General features: G+C 42.4%; 1 protein-coding gene across 1 annotated transcript; it reads left to right on the top strand.

Moving 5' to 3' along the window:
* Nucleotides 1–17774: 17774 nt before the first annotated feature.
* LOC137299105 (cytochrome P450 3A8-like) lies at nucleotides 17775–27602 on the top strand. Its single transcript, XM_067831605.1, has 14 exons — nucleotides 17775–17971; nucleotides 18922–19009; nucleotides 19880–19932; nucleotides 20173–20269; nucleotides 20446–20562; nucleotides 20778–20866; nucleotides 21227–21378; nucleotides 21995–22131; nucleotides 22524–22638; nucleotides 22792–22949; nucleotides 23331–23419; nucleotides 24226–24363; nucleotides 25018–25168; nucleotides 26056–27602. Exons 1-14 carry the CDS (start codon nucleotides 17901–17903, stop codon nucleotides 26131–26133), a joined length of 1533 nt encoding a protein of 510 aa, XP_067687706.1. The 5' UTR covers nucleotides 17775–17900; the 3' UTR covers nucleotides 26134–27602.
* Nucleotides 27603–27660: the final 58 nt, after the last annotated feature.

Raw genomic sequence — 27660 nt, 5'->3', positions numbered from 1 at the left:
ACGGACGCCTCATTCAGCTTGCTATAAAAGCAGTCAATAGGGGGTAGTCTGGTCTCGGTGAACTTGGCCCAACTATCCATGTACTCATAGGGGTACACACCCTTCCTCATAAGCATGGGTCTAGTCTCGGCGTCTGTGTATCGATCGGTGATAGGGAAGGTATTGTTGGCCTTGACCAGACTGTCGAGTGACGACAGGAGGAACTGAAACGAGTCAATGAACCTAAGTCCGTTTAAGCTGAAGGAGATGTATCTCTCCATGTTGTTGGGGATGCACGTTATATTACCATCGATTTTCGCGATGGCCTGCATGATCAAGTGTGAGTCGTACCCTCTCAAGTTGTGAAAGACAACGGGGATGTTTATTGTCTTAGGGTTGATTTTAAGCTTGAGGTTGCACGCGTTGTGAGCGGCGCCTCTATACTTACCAGTTATGTGACAGTGATCTCTCACCGAATCACCGTTAAGTGGTGAGTCGCACACGTGACAGTTAGTGCTACTAGCGTGAGCTAGCCTGTCGGCGATTCTATACAATGCATTCCTAATAATTTTTTCTTCCTCCTGCAAACACTTTAGAAACCTTTCAGCCGCGTCAGGGCCCCTATACACTACCGGAGCTTTCGTTTCCCCGTCACAACGGACGACAATGTATCCAAACGAACAGGCTTTATGCTCTTGTGTCTTGTGGGTGAAGCTACCACTGGGAGCCTCGCCGGCGGCAGCCACTAAGGCTTCGAAGTCGGCGTATATAATATAAGGCACAGACATTTGGTTCTTGTGGTTACTGAATTTTAGGATATTTTCACCTTCCTTAGGCATGTCGACTCGTATGGCCGTCTGCCCCACACCTTGACAATCATCCCGGTGGGATTCTAATAAATCAGCTCGACTGAAACCGTGTAGGCATCGTACACAAAAGTGTTTTTCCCCAACGTGTTTCGACTGGTCGTGCAACAACCGGCTGAGATGTTTTATCCACGTGTAGTGATACTTTTCACCTCGCTGGATCATGAATATATTGATAACTTGGCGATCCTTCACCGGGCTGACCCTGTGTACTATTGTTGTGTTACCTTCGTGCCCAAAGACATTTATAGCCAGATTATTCTGTTTTTCTACTTTAGTGATCTGGGATATTGGGGTGGGTTCATCTATACCATCCCAATTAAGCCCATCGTCTTGGGGATAGCTAGAAAGCCTATCTGAATTCTTGCCAGCTGGAAATAAGGCTGACCTGATAGCTAACCTCAGGCAATCGTTTCCTCTATTCTTAACGTTTACTATGGCATGTTTGTTCCTATAGTAGGGAGGCAAGGCTAGGTATGACCCGCCTCTGAACGGCACGTAGTTAGCTATGTCTAGATAGACATTATCGATTTTATCTACAGCCCACCCGGACCCTAAGTGTGTGTAGCGTTCTAGGTATTCTCGTATCTGCTGAAAACTTGTATCGATTGATGCGTCAATGGTCTCTGTATGTGTGACGACCTCTTGTTTACCTCGGAAGTAAGGCTGAACATACTCAGTGGTACTCCCAACCTGCTTATCGAGCGACATTTTCACTGTGATCTGAAACTTGATACTTCCTAGGTTATTTAGTTCCTGGTTGACCTTATCAGCTATCAGAGGCTTGATATCTGTAATGTCTATGTTTCTATCAACGCGCATGCGCCAACCTCTCAAATAATTGCCTACGGCGTGCTCGGTGCGCACGAACTGTAGGTCAATAGCTCTATTCTGTCGTAATAATTCTACAAGCTGTGGTTTTCTCATACGGGAATACCCGCCTAAACCCAAATCGTGTGCCTCGACTTTCAGTTGTTTTACAGTGGGAGGTTTTGCTACGGGGGCATGTGATAACAATGCGGTTAACCCGGCTCTCCCCAGGTTTGAATAACCCGTGTGTCCAAGCTGTTTTGCTTGAGCTTTTAATTGTTTTACCGTAGGAGGGGCTTCTAAACCTAGTAATCTCAACAATGCTGACTTCCGCATTCGAGAATACCCGATGACACCTCTCTGTTTTGCGACCCGCTTGAGCTCGCTTACAGTAGACATCGTGTTTACACCTAAGAGAACTAATGTCTAATTGGTTCACAGTAAGGGGAGGTAACCCTTTCACGCACTGGAGTCTATCTTGAGCAGTCGCCTACGTTCTTTTATGTAGCCTTTTTTATTCTCGTAGATGAGTTGATGTCTGACTACGTTCGCTCCGTGAGCTTTACATAGACAGTAGTGTCCTTTAACCCCGATACCACACACAGAACACGTGTAGTTAGGACTTCCCATATGGAAACAACAGAACCCCTGATTCCTGCATTTCCTACCACAGGCCTCGGTCTTCCCCATAAGTATGTATTCGCATCGGTATGGAGCGGGTCTCATGTTTACTTATATGGGTATTTTAGTTTAATTGCTTCGCAACCAACGCAGTAGCTGCTATACCCAACACTATGAAGACCAGTTCACGATTCATTTGTCCCTTGGATGGTGTGTAGTACTGAGCGAGTGTGGGTTTATTGAGCGGTTCCAATTGTTTACCAGTTAGTAGGTAGTATTCTTTCATTGCTTCATCGACATCGTTGAATGTTTGAACGGCATGGTTTTCACGCTTGAGTTGTTCGTTAATGAAATCGATCCTCTGGAGGCGTTTTTTAGCGTACTCGGCCTGTGCCTTTTGTAAGTTCTCAATAGCGAGATCGTGTCGGGAGGAAATTACTCCCGGAAAATGCCAGGGCATTCACTAACGCCCCACCGGCCATCATAGCTATCGTGGCCATCCCTATATTTATTTCATTATATTTTCAGGTATTATTCCTTGTTTTACTAGGATGTCTTTTGTGGCCATCGCCATACCAAGGTTCATTATGAGCATACCCATATCCTGCAGGTTGAAATCTAGCTTGATAGTTGGTTGTTTAAGCACCATTTTAGTCAACCGAGCGTACCCTACGGCTAGACTGGCGACCACTGTGGCGTGGTATGCGTCGTTGACGAACGTTTTCCCCTCAGACATTATGTATATGATATAAAATATTAAAATTATAACATGATATGCGGGTCGACAGTGGGGCCTGCCGGCGGCGTGGGGGGTACCCCCACACCCCCAGGGTTTCCCTCACTGTGGGAGGGTACCCCCACGTATAACCATGTTATAACCACGGCAGCAGTTACGCCTACAGCCAACAACAGTCGGGTTGGGTTGGTCACTTTATGTTGGTTACACCACCGTTTTTTACCGGCAGCTACTCTCTTAGGATTCTTCTGCCTGGTTACTGTTGAAGGGGTTTCCACCGTCACTGTTGGGGGTGGGGTCTCCTCCATCACTGTTGGGGGTACCTCCACTGGGGTTTCCTGTGTCACTTCCGTCACCTCGGACATCTATACTATTATTATTATTTTTTCTCTCAAATTGACAATGTTTTGCCGTGATAATCGCCGCCGTCACTGGAGCCAACAACATACCATATTTGTGGTACAGCCCGCAGCTGATAGAGCTCACGGCGTGTTCGATAAAAGGGTCTTTCTCGAGGTCTTCCCACAGGTAAAGTCGGCGCTCTGGTGGAATGGGAAGGAAGTGTGATACAATACCGGTGTATATCTGGGTCATAGCCGATCCTATTGTCTTTGTCATTTCTGCTCCGAGCCGGGACTCGTATCTAGCGTACAGCTTATCGATTTCTTCGGCTGACATTTTGTGAATTTTATCTGGAGTGTAGTCTCCAAAGTAATGTTTGGCTTTACCACCAACAGCCAACGCCACCAGTTTCTCTCGCTTGGGGGAATCCCCCACAGTGGAGCCTGCCGGCGGCGTTGGGGAGACCCCCAACTGTTCGAGCAATTCCTCACACTCCATCTTATAATATAACAAGTAAGATTTAGTTTTAACTATATAATACCCGATGCAGACAAAACACAGAGAAATGAAGGTTAAGTTGCACACGACAAATACTTCAAATATCATAGCTATGCTTAGCTTTGCTTAGCTTTGCTTAGCTTTGCTTAGCTTTGCTTAGCTTTGCTTAGCATACTATATATGCTACTGGTTGGTCGGTCTTGAGCACGAGCTTAGCGTGTTTAGTTTCAGCGAGCTGTTTCTTCACCCGTTCCCGTTCTAATTTACTCATCACATCGTTCTCTCTCAAACACTCTTCGAACGAATCCCTGTCCTTGCAGTGAAATAAGGCCACCCATCGCGTCTGCTCCCTGAGGTCTTTCAACACAGAGTTGAACTTCTGCGTTAGCACCCAGACGCTGTGATTTGCATGCCGGCCGGAGAAGGCCAGGTACGATAGCATGTCTCTCTTTTTTGTTATCTCGCGATTAGCGCTGCAGTCGTCCAGTATGAACAGCGTCGGTTCCCCTTTAAATTTCTCGTGAAGAGCTTTCAACCAGTCCTGCAGGCGTGTCCCAGGGTCGATTTTGTGTACGTCCGGGTCCGTCATCACCCAAGGTCGCGCGTACGTTTTATTCATGCTCAGAGTAGGGCACATGATAACGATGTTATCGAACACATCCTTGTAGTAACCCTCCAACATATCCAACACGAAAACGGTCTTCCCACAGCCAGTCTGCCCGCACACTATGGCGCAGTGTGGGTCAGTGGGGAGGTGGGGGTACCCCCGGGGGGTGTGGGGGTCTCCCCCACTAGTAGATGGCTTGCACGAATCTCCCATTGTCTATATTAAGTTGCGCGTCCTTAATAACGTACAGATATAATTTCAACTTACCAGCGGTTTGAGCCTTCTTAGTAATCTGGATGGTTATCCCTTCGCTGCCGTTATCTATACGGCGCCCGCTACCGTGCAGTTTATCATCATCCGTGGATCGCATGTCCAACCATAGGGCGTACTTGGTGGTCAGGTATTCACCGATCTGCACGGAGCCGAGGTCCAGGTCCTTTGTTATATAATGTTGGGTCCCACCCACTGTCCCTGGTAGCTTTTTTATCTCATCCCACTGCTGGTGTGGTCTCATACCATGACTGAACAGCTGGTTGGGCACGCCCTCGATGGTCACTTCCACCTTTTCAATCTCGGGGTTGAAAAACTTCTCGCTGTCCCTCCGGAATGGCTCGTAATCCTCCACGGGGACGACCAGGATACCTTTCATCGATCGCGCCGGCACGTTCAGGTTGATATTCCACACAGTGTCACTCTTATCTCGCACGACTGATCTATGCCTTAGTACGCGATCGTACAGGATAGCCATCTTCCCAGAGTACTGACTTCGAACCTGCCTGGCCAGCTCCGGGCTAGTGACCATGTCGAACTCCAGAGAGATGTTGTCTATGGCATAACTGGCCTCATCACCGTTCGGCGTACGCACTACTTTGCTATAGTCGTTAAACGTGAGCTCGTATTCGAGCCTATCACCCAGCGCGGCCTGGTAAAACGGCGCGTGTCCCGTGAGCAACTCGAAGTCGAGCGGCACGCAGAATCGATTCCCGTATGCTAGAGCGATGGCCTTTTCACCGGCCGATAGCTTGTCTTGCTGGTCTGTCGTGAAGACGTATCCTATGCGCGCCCGGGTTGATTTGCTGATACCCTGGTACACATCATTGACTCGTTCTCCCTCGCTTTTCCAGAGATCCCTGTAGCAGTGAAACACGTCGCTGTCGTCGATGCTCAGCACCTCGTTACCGCTGATCTTGACGGTCGTTTTCTTGATGATAGCTCGACCCACGTTCCGCACTAGCTCGCGTTTGTCGTTGTCGGAGGTCAACGTGATATTGAACGCCAGTCGAACAGTGCCTGGTACAATGAGGTCATTCTCACCAAGGTTTGGAAATCTAACCAGCAGAGTTTGATTCTGGTCTATCTTGCTGGGATTGTTGGTGATGGTCACCGACTGGCGCACGGCTCTGGCTCCTAATGGCTCTCTCAATCTTCTGAAAGGATCTAATTTTCTGCCGTACATTGTTATATAAATGAAATATATTTTTAATACTAATGGATGAAGACATACCTATGGATGAGATGCCGGGCGCTAGTGCCCAGGCATTCGATGATGAGCAGGAGACCTCATTTACTAGTTCACCATTGAACCAAGAACTCTTGGAAACAACGGTAAATGATTATTTCGAAAGTTTAAGAAGAGATAAAAACTACGTTGAACCACAGGGTCGATACCATAAGGATTTTTTTATTGATACAAAGGGTGTTCTACGCCTTAAGTCTGACCCAGGGGTTGACCTCTTTAACAAGAGCAATAAAAAACCACTGGCCTTGTCAACTCTAGCCAGCCGCTATGGTGTTGAATTTATCCGTAAAAATCTAAACATGAATGATTACGGTGGTGCAATACCTAAGGCCGTTAAAGAAGATCTGCAAGCTACCAGATCCCACCTCACCACTAGAGATGAAATGACACCACAGCGTGCTACAGAAGCCTCGGACAGCATAGAAAAACTGTTGAGCACCTACTGGGACAAACCGTTACCGGGGTTTGACTTTCCGGTAAGGGAACTGCGCGGCTTAGACGAAGCCGTGAAACGCGTGCGTGGAGAACTCGTGAACAACATGGGGAAACTGAACGAAATCGACGAGCACATCGCTAGGGAAAAAACCAAACTCAACGAAACTGAAAACGATGATATGAAGCGTCGTATCAATGAACGACTACGCGATTTAGAAGACGAGAGACGTACACGATTGGAATCCGCTTCCTCGAATCGTGAACAGCTTCGATCCCAGATCAGTCGCATTCGGGAAACAATCGATAGAATACTGAATGAGGATACAACTTTAGCCAACAGGATTCGGATATTGTTCCGGGAGCAAGGGATCACCATCGCCAGCATTCTAACTGCATTGGGTTTCATCATATCAACCCTGGTGGTGTCACTGGTGGGGGGAACCCCTGTGGGGGGAACCCCCACACCCCCTGGCGGTGGGGGTGTTAAAGACTGGATAAAAAAACTCGGGGAAGGCCTAGCTAAACTGGCTGGTAAAGCCGCCGAAGCCCTTCCCGGCATCCTGGGTAGCATCGTCTCGTGGTTGTTGAGCGCTCTGTCTAAAACTGCCATGTGGCTCAGTCAAAACATGTGGGCAGCCATCGTCGCCGTGGCGGGTCTGGTGTACGTAGCGGCTAAGAAATCTTTAACCAAATAAGTCCCAAAGCTACCCCACCAACCACCAGGGCCGTTTTACTATCAATATGCTGCTGAGCCTGAATATGAGAGTGTGTGGGGGGTACCTCCACATGAACTTTAGGCTCCGGGGGCGGCGCCACTATACCCTTTTCACGTGGTGGGATGTGTGGGATATAGGGGGTGTTAATATCGGGGTTGATACCCAACTTTTGATCCTTCGTGGCTATGACTATTTTGTTGTTATAACCCACCACTTTTTTTACTCTCAGTTGCATATCACTCGGAGCCATGTACAACCCCACGCCGAACACGTAGTTGACTTTCGATCTGGCGTATTCTAACACGTTTTGGTAACGGTTGATGGCCCGCGGGAGATCAACTGGAGAATTGATAGCATCCTCAACGTTGGCAACGAACTGTTTCTGAGCGTCGAAAGCAGTACCCTTACCGATGATGTTGGAACGCGTCATCGACTGAGCACCCAACAGCGCCCACACGTACGTTCGAATCGAGTCGTTCAACCTGACTACCCCGGCACGAGTGAATCCTTTCGACGTGTCCAGCATGAACATTTTCCACCCGTCTGCGGTTGACTGCTCCACTTTCTGGATTGTGAAAGCAACACCACCTTTAAAGTCCATACGATCATCCCTCCATTCATTACTCGACAAAGCAAAGTCCTGCCTAAGTATACCTCGTTTCAGTAAATCATCACTTGCATCTTTCACTGGTTTTGGCCCATATTTGGTAGGTTTAGGAACAATTTCATCTAATTCACGGAAAAAATTCTCAGGACTAAACATTTTTCGTTTCATAAAGTTTGTTAGTAAATCTTTCTTAAATGCTTTTACTGAGAGCCCATCGCTGTAAGGAATACCCAACCCGTGGTTCGGCCCCGGCAAACGCCAATCCGTCTTCGGATTTATTTCGAATTCATTGCAAATACGTTCGTAGACCCGTCTATCGTACGGGTTGTTTGTTGCGTCCCACGCTTTGTCCTGTGGGAGGGGGGCGCTGATCTCTTTAATGATGCGTCTGACCTGGTAGTACACGTGGAACTTGAACACAGACTGACTCAGCGGTCCACGCCGAGTGTCGGTCAATGTCACACCACACCCCGTTGTAGCGCACCACACGGCAAAGTTTAATTGATTCTGCCAGAACTGCATTGGGTTGTTGAACCAAGCGTGGACTGCCTTGATGTTAGTCACCGAAAGCTTATACTTATCGAACACATCTAAAAGCTGGGCATTGAAATACAACTCAGGAGCAACCACGATCTTCATGGGGGAGAAATCTACGTCCAGTTTAGGGTAAAACACACCAGGGGAATACATTTTAAAACTATTATATAATGAGCATATATACTCTAACATGTACATAACACTTCCAGGGATAACGAGCGGTGAGGCCGTTCAGCTGACGCACGCGATCGATAACACGTCAGGTCAACTCGAAGTCGCACTCTGCGATATCACCTACCTACCGCAATGGACTAACATCAATATCAGCAACAATAAGCTGTTCGTCAGTGGAACTCGCAGCCAGATAACTGACGGCTACTACAGCGTGTGCTCTCTAAACGACGAGGTCTTCAAACCCCTGGGAGCCGAACTCAAGATGAACGACTCAAACGGTACAGTGGTGTTAATCAACAATGGAAGAAACCCTTTGAGGCTCGGCCGACCATTAGCAAGGATGCTCGGTATGTCTCCTGACGAAATAAAACCAACAACAACCGTCACAGGCACGAAGTTACCCGACCTAGTACCGTACCGAGAGCTGTACATTCATCTCGATCAGGTGAGCACAACGTACAACATTCAAGGAGGTCACCCTTCCACTTTACTGAGAGCAGTGCCGGTGAAAACTGAGAAATACAACGACGGTAGAACCGAGTCGTTTTCACCACGGCAGTATAAGAAATTAACCCAGGGCAACATACCTGAGCTGACAATATCGGTGTTAGATATAAATCATAATCCTGTAAATATAGGATACCTCAGCTTAACGCTTCATGTAAAATGACCAGCGCACAAGGGCCCGGAGTGAAAAAATGCGTCAATATCGGGATCTCCGACCTTGGAGACACGCGCGGTTTCGACGCTCCCGGAGTAGATGGTAAATCGTACGCCTTGCAACTGAAAAACAACATTTACAAACGCGTTGAAATCCCCTCCGGTGGAACCCTAAGTGATATGATAGATACCACAAGAGCAACAGTCAACACTAAGTACGCCCTTGTCAACACCGGTGATAATAATTGGGTAATATACCCATCGTTCGGAGGTAAACTGTTCGACTTAGACGATGTTGAGAGCACTACCGTCGCCCGAAACAAGCCATATATGCTCGTCTTCACCGAAGATAACAAGTGGGTGTTGTTACCCGATAACAACTGGTTTATCAATATTAGACTCGTCTCCCCCTACGTGTTCACTGATAACAAAGACAACCACCTAAACAAAGTCGTGAACAATGGAACCCTGCTCGTGGCTTACGTCCCAACTCAGAGACGTAGCATAGTCGTCAGCCCAGTCAACACTATAGCAGCCCACATGCTATCGAGTAAACCAGCCATACAAAACGTGAAATTGCAGTTGGTGTCTGAATTCGAAGGTGTGGTCACTATACTAGAGGATCTACCGGCAAACTCAACACTGATCATCAAAGTCTACCTAGGGGAACCATCGGGGAATGATGTCGAGATCGTGAAGGGGATCAAACTCGGGTGGGTGAAACGACACCAGTATCAAGTTTGCAACGTTTACGTGCGGGTGGGTGTCGACTCCAACACCAGTCTGCAGGGGGTCAACGTGATCGTGGAAAACAAGATATCACTAATCAATATCTTCCTGCCTGACAACATACACTTTATGGGTATGAAGTTAACCCCTGAATTATTATCAGAAAACCAGTTGGAAATTATATCGTAATAGTATAATAATGACCAGTCATCATCCCAACACTACACTTAACGACCTAGGAGATACGGAGGGATTCGATCAGCCTGGTGAGGAAGATGAATTATACGTCCTACACTTCAAAGACAACGTGTACAGACTGGTGCCGTTATCAGATTTAAAAGAGCCTAAATGGTTGATCAACTTAACATTCACCTCACCTTATATCACATTAAATAATAGGTTGGTCTCTAAGATTAAGAACAACGGTATCTGGGCCGGGGATTTCATTCCGGAGAGGACATTAATACACATACCATCTACTGGTTACGAAAAAAAGGGGTTAAGTGCTTATCCACACAATAAATTAATATTTAGCAGTAATCTTGATAGAATATCCTCCCCTTTCACCCTCATCATAGAAGTCTTCTTTACGGCTTTATTCGATGGAGCTCCCCCAATAGTACACCAAATTTTACCCGGGGTTTCAATACGCTGGTATTACATAGACCAATATTGTCGTATTGTTATACAACAGGATACCACGGGTCCTATAAACCACTTAATAAACCTCCGTGGGGTTTCTATTACAACAGAAAAATCTATTAGCCTCTCACCTATTGCCCTGACTAGTAGTCTAGAACTTGTAGACTTCAAATTCATTGATAGATTTTTAACTGAAACCCAATTAAAATATCTTTCAAAATATACATTATAGGATGGGTCTGTACCCAGTCGTAGAGGAAGTAGCGAAGACGCTGGAAACCGTAGATGGGTTCCGCTTGAGGCAGTTATGTGATGTGAAACGCCAACTAGAACAAGACCGTGACACGCGGAAAGCACTATGTAAAAAGTACAATAGAGCTTTCAATATCGTGGACGGGGCTGACACTACCCTTATGGCAACCAGCATGGGACTAGGGGCGGCAGGCGTTGGGTTGTTGGCTACCATCGTGGCTGCACCTATAGTGCTAGGTATTGAAATAACGGCAGGGGTGGCAGGGTTAGCAGGATTGGCGCTTAAATTAGTATCACGCAGACTTAATCGTAAGGCATTGAAACACGACGAGATCAGGGTTCTGGCCGAAGCAAAGCTGAACACAGTGAGTGAGCGTATTTCCACGGCACTCTCTGACAGTAAGATCTCAGAAGAGGAGTTTCGTTCAATCCTCTCTGAACTCAAAAAATATAACGGAATGAAACAAGATATTCGATCCAAGTCTCGTAAGTCTGCTATCAGCGAGGACGAGAAAAAAAAGTACATAGAACAGGGGATACAAAAAGCCCAGCAAGCCTTTATTATGAACACCAAAGAGATCGTAGGCGGTTCACGTTAAACTGTTTCATCGATATAAACATAACATAGGGGAACACGAGGGTGATAGCCGTAAGCGAGCCACCGATCCTATATGGTCAGTTAAAACTTACAACATAGATAAAGTGGATATGAAAGCCGACGAACCTAACTTATACTACTTCAGGGATGGGCCGGCTAGGGGGTTTGTAAGAGAAGAATTATTGATCGTACCGTACGGCACAGTGTTACCTCCTACCAAGGCACAGTAATTACCGCCAACTTTTTTGTAGTAGGGGTAATAGTAGCAAGAGCTAATGACCCAACCAAAGCCTTATTTAGTAAACAAGGCTTTGTAGAGACATTTCTTGAAAGTGAGCCAGAACTATCATTCCCTATACTACTATCGAAAAATCGATTTTGTCTTTAGCACTGAATTTCTCATCCTCTCGGACAGCGTATGTAGTCTTTAGTCGCCTAAGATAAAATTTCCGGACCTCTCAGATCAGTTACTGAAATTATGTATATGTATCTGTCTGGGCATTAAATCATACTTAGATCAGTGGCAAGTCACTGTAAATCCCTGGGCAAAGAACCATTTTATTTCGGTTGGAATATATGACACGGTATAGTTTGGTTGGATATTTTAGTCTGGTGGATATTTACATAGAATATGTAGTGGTGGATGCGAGAGATTGTACGTGCGCCTCGGGTGGATGACCAGTGATCTTCTTGACAGTTTGATTCTGCATTCGAACACGAAGGTCATCGAGAATGTTACCTTGACTCGACACCTCTGACACAGTAATGGTAACATTTTTATATATCCTGAGTAAACTAATATTTGACAGTATGGTATTTCTGGTGGAACACATCAAAATAGCTGTCTACAGAGGAACGCCCTATGCGAGGCAGTTGTAAGACGACGTGCTTGAAGTGACTTCACCTGTCTGCCGGTACGACATTATCTTCACATGCTTACACACCTTTTTCAACAATGTGTCATCCAGCCCTGGAAAAGTAAAGATTTAGCCAGATCACAATGATATCTGCGCTGTATACACACTGACCTTTTCATCCGTGACTTTGCACACGAAAATAAGTTGTAGAGTTTTTAATCATTTTAATAAATAATTAATATTAATACACCTTGTCAGTGGATACCCTTACTTGGCACAAACAGTATATCTTGGAAGACATGATGGCATGGCTTGTTGCTTCAACTACCGTCTTCGCATTGACTGTGGCTATAAGCTTGATACACTGTACGATCCTGAACATGTCCATATCCCAGCCCCAAAACCTAACCTTGCCATATCTGAGACAGCAAGATTCGGTTAAAAAAACATGCTAAATATGCGGACATCGTTTTTGAAATGTCTTGCTTGCATCCCAAGTACACTTTCGTCAGGTTCTCCATTGTTCTCGGTGCCCTTGGTTTTGGTACCTCCTGATCTACGCCAAGTGAGCTAATGTTGAGTCCTACCAGCCTTATTGTGCCAGGTTCACTCGAATCCCCTATGTTGCTTTCTTATTTTAATGTGCAAAACATAAACAACATTCATAAGCTCCACAAAATACTAGTTATTTATAAACTGATGTATGTTTTGATCGTATTACACACATCCTGCATTCATATTCTGTTTAGAATGATTAATAAGCGTATACATTTTTTCAACAACAACTGTAGCAATGGGTTTAAATCACAGGAGTTAAAAGTTCCAGACAAATAATGCATGAAAGTAACCATGATCTTGATAATGCGTCACTGGGTGTTACATGTTTTAACTGTCCACACAAAATTGTTATGTGTTGTAAGTGTGGAACCTGCCAGTTCAGCTTGATAACTGATGCAGAATTGTGATTGCTGGATGGCGGTTGAAACCATAGACCATATAATAGATTATATGGTCTCTGGTGAAACTAATGTTCGGCGTTTCATTCTTATAATTTTCACAACTAATTTTCCCTGTACATCAAATAGACATTGTTTCTGAGGTTAGCCAACTATGTATACTGCTGCACTGAGATTCTATATTTAAGTCGTTTCAGTAACGGGCAAACAGTCCAAACACATCGGAAGTGTTCATCACGCTTGACAATCGACATCCTGAAAGCCTTCTTCCTGCAATGGAAGCATTATTTCCCATCTATGTCATACACGTTGGAAGGTTCGTCCTTGTCGATATATAACAGCACTGGTGAGAGTAGGTGAAGGATGTACAAGGAATAGAACAGGAGTGTTGTTCACGCTTTACGATACATGTTTTCACGCTTAGTTATATGTTACGACAGATAGATGAAGATCTGTATTAACCCTGACGACAGGTTGGTCAGGGGTGTTGTTCACGCTTTACGATACATGTTTTCACGCTTAGTTATATGTTACGACAGATAGATGAAGATCTGTATTAACCCTGACGACAGGTTGGTCAGGAGTGTTGTTCACGCTTTACGATACATGTTTTCACGCTTAGTTATATGTTACGACAGATAGATGAAGATCTGTATTAACCCTGACGACAGGTTGGTCAGGAGTGTTGTTCACGCTTTACGATACATGTTTTCACGCTTAGTTATATGTTACGACAGATAGATGAAGATCTGTATTAACCCTGACGACAGGTTGGTCAGGGGTGTTGTTCACGCTTTACGATACATGTTTTCACGCTTAGTTATATGTTACGACAGATAGATGAAGATCTGTATTAACCCTGACGACAGGTTGGTCAGGGGTGTTGTTCACGCTTTACGATACATGTTTTCACGCTTAGTTATATGTTACGACAGATAGATGAAGATCTGTATTAACCCTGACGACAGGTTGGTCAGGGGTGTTGTTCACGCTTTACGATACATGTTTTCACGCTTAGTTATATGTTACGACAGATAGATGAAGATCTGTATTAACCCTGACGACAGGTTGGTCAGGAGTGTTGTTCACGCTTTACGATACATTTTTTCACGCTTAGTTATATGTTACGACAGATAGATGAAGATCTGTATTAACCCTGACGACAGGTTGGTCAGGAGTGTTGTTCACGCTTTACGATACATGTTTTCACGCTTAGTTATATGTTACGACAGATAGATGAAGATCTGTATTAACCCTGACGACAGGTTGGTCAGGAGTGTTGTTCACGCTTTATGATACATGTTTTCACGCTTAGTTATATGTTACGACAGATAGATGAAGATCTGTATTAACCCTGACGACAGGTTGGTCAGGAGTGTTGTTCACGCTTTACGATACATGTTTTCACACTTAGTTATATGTTACGACAGATAGATGAAGATCTGTATTAACCCTGACGACAGGTTGGTCAGGGGTGTTGTTCACGCTTTACGATACATGTTTTCACGCTTAGTTATATGTTACGACAGATAGATGAAGATCTGTATTAACCCTGACGACAGGTTGGTCAGGGGTGTTGTTCACGCTTTACGATACATGTTTTCACGCTTAGTTATATGTTACGACAGATAGATGAAGATCTGTATTAACCCTGACGACAGGTTGGTCAGGAGTGTTGTTCACGCTTTACGATACATGTTTTCACGCTTAGTTATATGTTACGACAGATAGATGAAGATCTGTATTAACCCTGACGACAGGTTGGTCAGGGGTGTTGTTCACGCTTTACGATACATGTTTTCACGCTTAGTTATATGTTACGACAGATAGATGAAGATCTGTATTAACCCTGACGACAGGTTGGTCAGGGGTGTTGTTCACGCTTTACGATACATGTTTTCACGCTTAGTTATATGTTACGACAGATAGATGAAGATCTGTATTAACCCTGACGACAGGTTGGTCAGGGGTGTTGTTCACGCTTTACGATACATGTTTTCACGCTTAGTTATATGTTACGACAGATAGATGAAGATCTGTATTAACCCTGACGACAGGTTGGTCAGGAGTGTTGTTCACGCTTTACGATACATGTTTTCACGCTTAGTTATATGTTACGACAGATAGATGAAGATCTGTATTAACCCTGACGACAGGTTGGTCAGGGGTGTTGTTCACGCTTTACGATACATTTTTTCACGCTTAGTTATATGTTACGACAGATAGATGAAGATCTGTATTAACCCTGACGACAGGTTGGTCAGGAGTGTTGTTCACGCTTTACGATACATGTTTTCACGCTTAGTTATATGTTACGACAGATAGATGAAGATCTGTATTAACCCTGACGACAGGTTGGTCAGGGGTGTTGTTCACGCTTTACGATACATGTTTTCACGCTTAGTTATATGTTACGACAGATAGATGAAGATCTGTATTAACCCTGATGACAGGTTGGTCAGGAGTGTTGTTCACGCTTTACGATACATGTTTTCACGCTTAGTTATATGTTACGACAGATAGATGAAGATCTGTATTAACCCTGACGACAGGTTGGTCAGGGGTGTTGTTCACGCTTTACGATACATGTTTTCACGCTTAGTTATATGTTACGACAGATAGATGAAGATCTGTATTAACCCTGACGACAGGTTGGTCAGGGGTGTTGTTCACGTCCATGACACACAGCAGCGCTTTCCCCTCTGACGAGAGATGGATAAGGATTGCTGCGTCACTTGGCCACAGAAATTAACAGCATATGTGCCCTTTGTGTACAATGAGATTTCAAAATGAAGGAATATGAAGGAAGACTAAAGCGTGAAGGCTGATGCTCCACGACACATTATGTTAGTGTTAATAAATGAAGGACACACGTTTATGACGTTGTGGGGACAAGCATATGCACTGCATGTACGATTTGCATTATTTAACTAGCAGAGTAGATCGACCATATGGTAGCCTGACATACAAGGCACTTGTTATGGATGGGCAACGTCTTTATTATTTAAACACAGCGTTCATGGGCTAATAAAATTTAGAAGTTGATAGGTTAATACAATTGCTATGGATGGGCAACTTATTTATTATAGACACACGACGTTTTTCTGCTAATGCTTGCCCCTTCCTCAGGTGATGAAAAGATCAATAAGATAGAGCAATGGACTGACAAAACGGCCTTACCTTTCCAAACTCTCCGCCTTGCGTAGCGTTTGTTGATGCCGACACAACGTTCGAACGAATATGACACGACGGTTTGTTTCGCAAATTGTTGGATCTGGGCATAAACTCAAAGTGTTGTCGACTTAGCCGTCAGTCATACAGTACATCACAAGCATATGTTGTGTTTCAATTATGTTTGTTAGATTTATTCCATATTTTTTTGACGTGTCGATCAAGGTAGAGTTATGTCTGCATGGCTTTTTCTGTTTTTGTTTTATTGATGGCCTCATGAAAGAATTGAAGACCTCGACATATGATATAGATATGTGAAGATACCTCGACTTCTTTTAGGTGAAGCTAAAACAGAGGCAGCAGCACATACATTTAAATGCAAACAAGGACAAACCATTGTGAAACAAGTTGAAGAAACATGCAGGGGTTTTATTCACCTCAAATGGAAATGTCACATATCGAACTAAGACATAATGTGAAAGAAGTTCCACGGCCATGCACGCTGAATATACTTCTGGCCCTCACCTAATGGTCTCAATACCACTGTAAGCGCCAATATTTGGAAACGACTAAATTAGCAAAATGCCCTCTATGGATGTGAACTATTTCTCAGCTTTTCGAAATCAGACAACACTTAGTTCGAACGAGTTCCAAGAGCTTTTGCTGAACGAGTAGAATTTTTGCCCAAGTGGTCATTGAGTGTCACTACTATCGGCACTCTTGGACGAGGGTCAGTGAGGATGTAAACCGTTTGCTGGACGGTTGTGTGGACAGATAGACTGAGAGAGAGTTCCTGATGTTCAGTGTGTATATTGCTCTTGATGACAATGATGTATACCGTGTCCCTGCTCACAGCGCCTTCCGATCTCTCACTAAAAAACAGACCTAGAGGGAAGACCGCGAGTGGTGTTTTCTAGTTTTTGAAATCTCAGGGTGTCGACTAAAACCTCGTCCGCATCCAAGACCACTGATGTGATATTGTTGGCAAGTGTGTCGAGATCTTATTTTTACCATAATGTATGTCAGAAACGCTTTATATCGTGTATTTTTCTCATGTTATAAAGAAGTTTGTGTTTTTTTTCATAAATTCTATCAAATCACTTTAACAGGGACATCCGTTTGCAAAATATATTGTTAACATATTATATTGTTATAATACATATTATACTCCTATAAAAATATTTGGAAATATTCACATCTAAATTATATTATGTGGATGCAGCCATGTTCAGCTGTTATAAGACCTGTCTTTAAGTTGTTTCGCCGCTTGCTCATGGAAAGGATGGGTCTGTACGTGTGCGACACGGCTCAGTATGGTTTTATCACTTCATTTTTATTTTTGCGAAATTTTCTGTAATATATTGCGCTGTATAGTTCTTTTCGGCATTAGTGTAGTTTAGCTTAAGCTTAGCTTAGTTTAGTTTAAGATACCTGATGTAAGTCTAGCGGTCTTCGTACAACTGACCTCTATACGACCGCTGTGACTGACTCGGAACAGTGGCGCGTGACTTGACGTTTGACCCGTTCTGTGTTTTGACAGCTTTGCGAAATAAGAAAACGCTCGCAAGATATCTGTCCACCCATCAATATGGAGATCATGGGCCTTGACGTCCCGATGTATGTCCTCCTTGTCCTTGCTGTGGCTGTGCTGATTTATATGTGAGTAGACGATACATGTATTACTTTAGGTAGACTACTTATCTCAAGACGAATGGGTGTGTTAATTAATACATATGCAGACGGCTCGGACAAGGCATCGACAATATGAGTGCCTTTTGTTGCCCGGTTCGAGTTCATTCGAAATAACACGTCAGTGGAGATAAACACTGGCATTTACACTATATACGATGTAGCATTGAATAGCACTTGAGTTATATCACGGCGTGCTTGCCATAGGCTCTGCTAGCTTGACGCAGGATGCAGGAAAACTGCCATAGAGACAGAGACTTTGATGGAACGCTTGAGCACGATAGAGTATGACTACAAAATATTAGAATTGTAATATGGGTCGAGAACAAATGCTCGCTAGAGTTTACAGGGATCATCTGTGCAGAGGAAATCTTTAAGAACGTAGCACGAATGGCATTATACTAAATATTTGTATAGCGCCGATATTCAGTTCAACTGCTCAAAGGCAGTTTGTTTTTCCCCGATCACTGAATGTCCATCGCAGTGGCAAATCGTATTTTCAACTCCCTTTGGAGTATGTGGCCAGCATTTGGCCATATAGGAACGGATGTTTGGGTTCTTGTGATTGTTAAGGGTTATGTACTGCACACTATTCTTTGTGACAACACTGAAACAGTTTGCGCACAAAGTAAGATGTTTTAACCCGGTAACAGGTGGTCTTCGACCCCGGCACTTCCAAGCTCGCTGGATAGACACCTCGACCATCGCACCCGTCTTATACTATTCCATAGAAATGCATGCCATTTGAATAGTTATTGTGAGTGGCAGTGTTCCTGGAATCGTAGACACAATCGTGAAGAGTCTCGCCTGAAGTTACACACGATGTTCGAATATAATTTCAAAATTTGACAGTGTGTCCGAAACACTTAAGAACTTTTCACACTTGGGCTTCGTGCAGAACAGTGATGCATATTTTTCAGACATGGAACCTGGAACTTCAATTACTTCAAGAAACAGGGCATCCCTGGACCAACACCCTACCCTCTTTTTGGAAACAGTATCTCATTTGTAGGTTCAGTTACTTATGTGCCACGTGTCATTACTGAGTGAGTGAGTTTAGTGAGTTGCTGTTAGCAATATTCCAGCAATATCGCGGCGGGGGACACCAGGAATGGACTTCACACATTGTACCCATGTGGGGAATCGAATCCGGGTTTTCGGCGTGATGAGCGAACGATTTAACCATTAGGCCACCCCAACGCCACCCATGTGATTGATGTATGGTTATATATGTATATACGAAACATTTATTTTATTTGACTGACCAGATTAAGCAATAAAAATGTCAGGAAATGACGATCAGGTGTAGTCATGAAATTGGAGAAGTTGTTTTCCATCTGAGGACTTTGAAATTTGAAAAGAAGCAAATCCGGATGCTTAAAGTATGAGAAATCATACTTCCATCTGAAATCCTGTGTATATGAATGTCACGTGTAGCCTGAGAGATCTGTGCTTGTATGTTCATCGTACAAACTCTACTATCCCCCCAAAAGAAACGTATAGGTGATTTGTATTTTTTAAAAATCTATTAATTACCTATTGTGTTCAAACAATCGTCAAACTATGTAACCAAAGTGTTGATAACATGATTTTACACAATTGCACAAGTAAAAGCTCCATGTTACCTGAAAATGTTGATTTAAAGAAATGTCTTACCAGGATTAGAAAGGCATCGCCACAAGGCAACAGAAATCACCTTCCAGTTGAAACTGCTCCAACCCTTGTTGTTATGATGAAACTATATGCATATCCACGGTGAAAACAACATCCGTTTCGTGAGTCACCTTATTGACATTTAGACTGTTGATTTGTATCCAGATTGTGCCACAATCCTTTTGAAATGACTTAAATGCAGAAACATGTGTTGTCTGTTTACAGTCATTCTTCCACAAATTCAAAGAATGGAACCGAGAGTACGGAAATGTATATGGGTAGGTTCATAACATACATCGACTGAATGACTTTATACACGTCTTCCGGATGATCTACACAGCAGAATCCTGTTCTTGACACTTGCATGTGCGGCGATCAGAGATAAGCTACTTATTTGGTTATTTAGAAACTCCTTTGGTCCTAGCTGTCCTAAGAAAGAATAATACGCCCGCCAAGTCACTGGTTTTCATGTAGAATAAATTGTTACGTGTCTTTCAAACCTTCTTCCTTTATTTAAGGATATTTATGGGAAGGACGCCAGCCTATGTTATTTCGGATCTGGACATCCTGAAGGAGGTGCTTGTCAAGAGCTTCAACACTTTCAGAAATCGGATGGTAAGCAGTACCTCCAAGTATCTTACCCATGACATTGTTTACAGACGCAAATGTTTTATTATTGTTAAGGACAAGCTCGGAAATGTCACTGTTAAAAAAAGATCTGTTAAATTCGCTCTGGTGGTGGGAATCTTCAAACTAAATGCTACAAACAAGTCTTGTCAATATGTTTCCAGAAATTCTCACTCGTTCCCTTCCCATTTAATTTGGGTGTGTTTTTCTTGGACGATGAGCACTGGCGGAGAGTGAGAAGCATCATAACACCGAGCTTCAGCAGCGGCAAACTGAGGAAGGTGAGTCTCTTTCGTCGTTGTCGTAGGCTACATATAACATGTACAGATTCCGGATTAGAAAACGTAATCAGTAACCTTTGTTTGTTGTTCAGGGATGCGGAATTTATCTAAATTTGTGAGATTCTTTGAGTGTGAGTCCTGTGTTTGTTTGATTTACACAGTTTCTATGTGCATCGTGCTTTACAACATTACGACCAGTATGTTTGGATTCCTAGATGGGCTCCGCCATCAACGAGTGCTCAAAGACTCTCTCAGCTAACCTTTCTAAAGCCATTGGGAAAAAGGAAGGGGTCGTCATGAAAGAGTAGGTATTGCGTTGACATGTCGAACTGTACTTTATGTTCGATGAAATGCATATTCTTTCTCTCTAGTATTACATTTTCCTAAGCACAGATGCTTTTTGATATTGCAAGTTTTGGTATTCTGAATGTCTCTATTCCTCTTGGGGGTGCGTACATGTTTCAAGAATGCCTACTCTATGTTAACGGGAAGAATCTTGCAATCGTCCAGCACACTTAATCTTCATTGTAAAATTATGTACGCTATTTCATCCGTGTTGTTTATTTACAGGGACGTGTTAGACTTGGCAGTTCATGAAGTAATCATAATGCTATTTGGACTTGTAGTCAGCTCTTGTAATACGACATTGCAATATTTGTTTCAGCTATTTTGGAGCTTACACCATGGACGTGATTTCTCGGACTGCCTTTGGTATAAAAGTCGATTCTCAGAACGATTTCAACAATGTATTTGTCGCTAATGTGAAGCTGATTTTCATACAAACAAAGCAGAGGAGGATACTACCCATGATAGCACGTACGTTACTTACGTCTTGCAGAAACATCTTTTAATTTAACAACACTTCCTATACATTCCTATCGAACACTACCACATTTTATATGTTTAAACTATTGAAGAATGCGGTGTAAATAATATAACAATACTTTTGATATCTGTTTTACTTGAATCTTTATTGTATTGAAAAAGGGATCATGCCTCGTATTCTCACCATCGACAGAAATGTATGATGGGTTCTGTTTTTTGCACACGGTTATGGAAAGACAATGAAAAGAATTGTGTTACATTTCAACCAAACTGTTCACATTATTGCTTTGTTTGTTTGTTGTTTCACTTAGTACTACGTAGACATGTTCCATCGTCTGTATGACAACGTTATGTACATATTTGTTGGACGAGACAATCCAGTAACTGACATCATGAACATCGATCTACACACTTAGTAAACGTTGACATGCACCAAGAAGTTCACGAACCTGACCCCTCGATCCCGTCAGTTACCTTTCACGATAAGCATGGGCTGCTGAAAGCCTTAATCACTACGCTCCTCCCGCAACAAGCTGTCACGTCGTCATAACGATTTTCCAATCAAACAATCGTTGAAACAGAATCCAATGGTCTCCCTCTATTGCAGGCTTCTGCCCACCATTGGTGTGGGTTATCCGGAAAATTGGAATTGGAATATTTCCAAATGGCGTCATGAGTTTTTTCCAAACAAATATCACGGAAATGATCAAACAACGACAGAACGACTCAAAGGAAAATCGAGAGGTTAGACAATACTGTCAAACGTTGTCTCTTTGATGTGGTCTATTTCTTATAAGCTGTGCTGATAGCAAAGAGATTAGATATTATTTTTCTCAAACCAATAATAACGTGCCAAGGACATTTGGTAGATAAGGAATGGGTAACTTAGCCGACTATATAATAGCTGATATAAACTGCTTTCTATGACGTTAATAGACACATGTATAATATGTCCTACTTTGAACTTTCTAATCGAAGATAATTCCTATCCAGTGATTCTACACAACATGGTTTGTCATGGTTTCGGCATGCGGGTATCATTATCCATTAATTCAAACCTGTAAAAACGATCTATAAACATTAATTCATACACTTCTGTTTTAAGACTTACACAAGAGAGCATGTCATATTTACAGCAGAGAATCGACTTTCTGCAACTCTTGGTGGACGCTGAGATAGCGGATGATGCAGATAAAGAAGAAAACGGTGACACACCCAATGGTCAGACCTCAGAGACACAAACAGTCAGACGTGAGTACAAATCTCAGAGCATGCTGAGTGTTAACATGGCTTCGAACAGTATTTCACTCATGATGTGAGACTTCGCGTTTGTACGTCGTCTACATACGTCTACACCGTGATAATATTGTCGTATGTATGTTTCATTTTAAGACTATTTTGCAGGCTTAACAACGGATGAAATTGTTGGCCAGGGGATAGTGTTCTTCATTGCGGGTTACGAAACAACGGCTTCTACTCTGACCTTTGCATCACACAGTCTGGCCATGAACCCGGATGTACAGGAGAAGGCTTATAATGAAATCAAAGATATGCTTGGAGATGTCAGTTTGTGCCCAGTTCACATGTAACCTTATTATATATTACTAGTACACCCTCTATTGCGGAATACATTCAAAAACATTATTATCCTTGTGTCATGTAAAGACAATTGTAAGTAACATAGCAAAGGACAATGTGCATAGTTAAAATCGTGTCAAGAAATTGAACTGAAACGTGTACCTGTCATAAGTTAATATTGCAGTGTGGGATTTTAGGTCGTTGTATCACATGACACATTGGTGAATCATAAAACAGCTCGTCGACAGGTATACCTGTTCAGAAACAGAAGAACTAATGTTAAAAGACATTTTGCTAGAACTCATAACTTCTACATAAAGCAAAACGTCAATGGAAGAGATAATCAAGGTTTACTTCTACCCCAGGAGGAACCAAACTACGACAACGTTGGGAAACTGAAGTATCTGGACAACGTCATCATTGAGACGCTCAGACTCTACCCACCGGTTATTGCGTAAGTTTCAAAACAATCTCTAAGGCTACAGCTGATTTCATGAGGCCAACCTGTCAAGTCACTGAAGAAGCACTTTCAGATTGGGTATGTATGGCTAAAGTTAATATATTTATCGATGTGGTCAAGTTCTGTTCTGCGATTAGATCATGGTTACACCGAGATAATTGTAACGACAGGCAATGTCTTCCATTGTGAATTTTATATATACATGTGTATCAACAAGATTTCAATGGTATGTCTGTCAAATCATCATAAGGACATTGTAAAAGGTAGCTGAGAGTTATTGTTTGACAAACAATTGTTATATGTGACAAAGTGCAATATGTACTAGTTACAACAGCATTTGCGAATGGATTTATATTTTCTGTGAGTTTATTGAACTATACGCTATCATAAAATGAGAGCCGAATGCTATGAACGTTGGATATGGATTCTCGGGTATAGCCACCCATTGCCTGTTAACTGAAACAATGTTCGATTCCAAAGTGTGGATTTACATTTGTCGTTTCATTTTGGATGGGAAGGTATTCGTGAACAAACACACAATCAAACTATCTCACTTATCTCAGTGCATGCTGAAACGTTACTTTCAGTATTCTAGGATCAAAATTATCAAGAAGGTCATTTATTCGAGTTGGGGAATTACCAGGGATTTCATCGGAAAGGAAGACATGTTACACCAATAATACAGTCCCGTTGAGAACATGGAAAGTCTTTCACGCATTTATTACCGTCGGTGTGATAGTCATATGCACGACCACACAAATTCCCTTTAGAAAATATACAAAAATGATTGTGTATTCCAGATTACACCGCAGAGCATCTGAGAATATTCAAATACAAGGCTTGACGATATATGCGGGTCAGACTGTCTTCGTGCCAACAATTGCACTACAGAGAGATCCTAAGCTCTTCAAGGATCCACATTCCTTCAAACCTGAAAGGTAATTCCACCTATGAAATCGTTCTGCTGTAGTGACTCACATATCATCTCACCAGCAATGCGACATGGCATACATTCGCATGCACACACGACGCTGTTCACAGTTTGTGTCAGTAAACATCCTCTTGATAGAAACACCCGAGTTTCTTCAACTTTCATCAACAGGTCATATGTATACGGGACAAAAATTGTTAGGGATTTAAGTGAATTTTGAAATGAATAATGATGTATTCATTCATTGACATACTGATAAAATATCAATCCTAAAAATACCAATATCCCTAACTTATTTTGTTCAGTATATTAGCTCAGTGTACTTTCTTCAACAAATTCCCTTTGTGGTAAAGTGTGTTTTAAACAGATTTGCTTCTTTTGCTACACGTGCTTTGTTTAAAATATGTCCCACCTCAGAGTGTTGTGTATAACAAATTCCCTTTCAGATTTCAGTGTGTTGTCTCTCAACTGAATAACAAACTTTGCTATCTGACTGAGTTAGCAATGGCTGTCGTTAACATAGCAGTACAATTATGCTTTTCCATTTTCAAATACAGGTTGTGCCAAATGTAGGTTGTGTGTAAAATATGACAGAAGTATGAATCTTAATCAACACAGTCAACAGTTTATTCTGATTATTTCATTTACTGTGGTTTTTCAGACATGATGAGAAATCTAACCCACTGTCCTTCTTAGCGTTCGGATACGGCCCCAGAAACTGTATTGGGATGCGTCTGGCTATGGTTGAAACTAAAATAGCGCTGGTTCATGTTTTGAGAACTGTGAAGTTTGAGCGTATGCCGGATACACAGGTATAGTGCATTTTTATATCCAATCATATCTCTCGTAATCTCAGAGGTTGTCATATGCATCACTGTCCCCGTTAAGAATTTACAGATGCTACAATTAATGGCAAGTAACAATGTAGCAACGAAAGCAATATCGTTGTACAATTCATATGTGATGAATTGTATGGATGCGTGAGTATATTTTTATGCTGACTCAACAATATTCCAACTACATGACGGAGGTCTGTAAATAATCGAGTTTGGATCGGACAGCTTAGTATTCAACAGCATGTGCATCGACCTACGAAATTGGGATACTATGACATGCATCAAAGACCCTGTTTGTTGCCCCTTACGATAAGCATGATATTACTTAAGTTTAGTGAGTGAGTGAGTGAGTTTAGCTTTACACCGCACTCAGCAATATTCCAGCTATATGGCGGCGGTCTGTAAATTAATCGAGTCTGGACCAGACAACCCAGTGATTAACAACATGAGCATCGATCTGCGCAATTGGGAACCGATGAGATGTGCCAACCAAGTCAGCGATCCTGACCACCCGATCCCGTTAGTCGCCTCTTACGACAAGCATATGGCAAGCAAGGGTTGCTGAAGGCCTATTCTACCCCGGGACATTCAAGGGTCTACTTAAGTTTATAAAAACATGATGCTAGGATGTACATAAACAACCCGGATCTTATTAGTAGTATGACTATCACAGTTGACTTGATGACACCAGCGTCATGTTGTCCTGTCTGATACGCCTCTGTGACATAGTCATAACGTTAAGTAGTTCACTAATCAAAACACTGACAATGAAATTCAGTATAGTAAACAGACGGCCCTACGTGCGTACGTACGTGACTAAATGTGAAGGTCAACAAATATTTGCATAAATGGTTTGTTTACAGGAAGTATTGACGTTTAAGATGGCCAACGTTCTTCAAACAGAAAAGGACATCAAGCTGAAAGTATCTCCAAGATGCTAAGCAAGGTGAAGAGGCACCAGCAGTCCTGTTATGATAACAAGATAGAGAAAACTGTTGCAAAATTAGATGTGGCATGATTCACTGAATCAAGTCGCAGTAGTTTGTTGTGAGGATTTGTTTCAGTGTTTATGCCAGAAACCTGTAAAAATAATCGTCTCAAACCTGCATGACTGATCAACAACAGTTTCAACGTTTTACTAAACTCACTCCACTTTTCTTCCTAGAGTTTTTCTCCTCAGAGAAACCTGTGAAGTGATCACATGCCTTCATGATTGTACTGTCATATCCAGGTTTCACTAATGCTTGTATACATTGTAATGGAGAAAATATGAAGATTGTTTACAGCAGGTGGAATCTGATCCTAAAATTGATGTTTAAATTAAGTGCGGACTTAATATTAAGTGTTTGTGTATTTTACAGGAGATATCTATTTATTTCCAAGAGGTTTAAACAGAAATGTGATTTTTTATATATAAAACCCAAACATGCCTTGGATCAATGAATCAATGAATGACGTTCTTAACCTCCTGTCTTTACAATATCCCTGATATTCTACATGACCTGTTTACACAAATGACAGCTCCTGCTGCACACAACATGAAAGGATGGGTAAGTCTGGTATTTTTCAGCTGAATTACATAATAAAAGAACAATAACATTACACATTCGTAAGTAGTCTGCCCTACACCGCAACATTGCAAACATTGCATTCTCATCCAAACGTTCAATTTGAATATAGTTTTCATCATATAGTTATCAATGACTGTGAAGAAGAACTCGTTTGGTTTCTTTATATAATACACAATGTAAATGTACATGTAAATATCATGATAAAGCATGGGTGTCGTATTTCTCGAGATATAATCGGCCAGATAAAATACATTTTGGGTGAGTTGATCAGATCTTCTCTTTGTGGTAATCCACTGATAATCCATCCATCTTCCCCATACAATATTGCGTCACATACCATTTTCTTCAGACTGCAATTCAATGTTCTACTGGCAGTGGTCGAAATGACAGCTGTAGTTACAAGCAGTTGATATCGTTGTATCACCTGTGCTAATGATAGATTTGGTATTAGGAACATTGATTGACGCTAAGCGGAAGACGTATAGGTTCCAAATTATAATCCATAACATATCTTGACAGAAGCGAAAAGTTTGGCATGTTTTTCTCCTTACATCTAGCGTGTGATGTAACATGAAATACACATGGAATATATGCACATTCTAGTGTCATTACCCTGTAAGCATAGTGCATATCACGTAGTATATACATACAGGTCATATTAACTACTGTTGTTTAACGTGTTTGTCTTACATGTAGCTATGATTTGAATAAATTGTCAATATCTCATCCAAATCATATCTTGACAAAAACTGAACGTTGTGCCTGCCTTTGCGCTACATATATCTAACGTGTAATGTGTAACTATATTTTTTAATAAACTCGATTCTTTTTTTTCTGCAGATATTTCTTGTGAATATGGAAAAGGCTTTGTCACTCTTTTTCGCCTTGTCAGTTTAT

This window comes from Haliotis asinina, chromosome 10 (assembly GCF_037392515.1).
Source record: "Haliotis asinina isolate JCU_RB_2024 chromosome 10, JCU_Hal_asi_v2, whole genome shotgun sequence".
Lineage (NCBI taxonomy): Eukaryota > Metazoa > Mollusca > Gastropoda > Lepetellida > Haliotidae > Haliotis > Haliotis asinina.
Note: the sequence above shows the minus strand (reverse complement) of the source record. Positions and strands in the feature narration are given on the sequence as shown.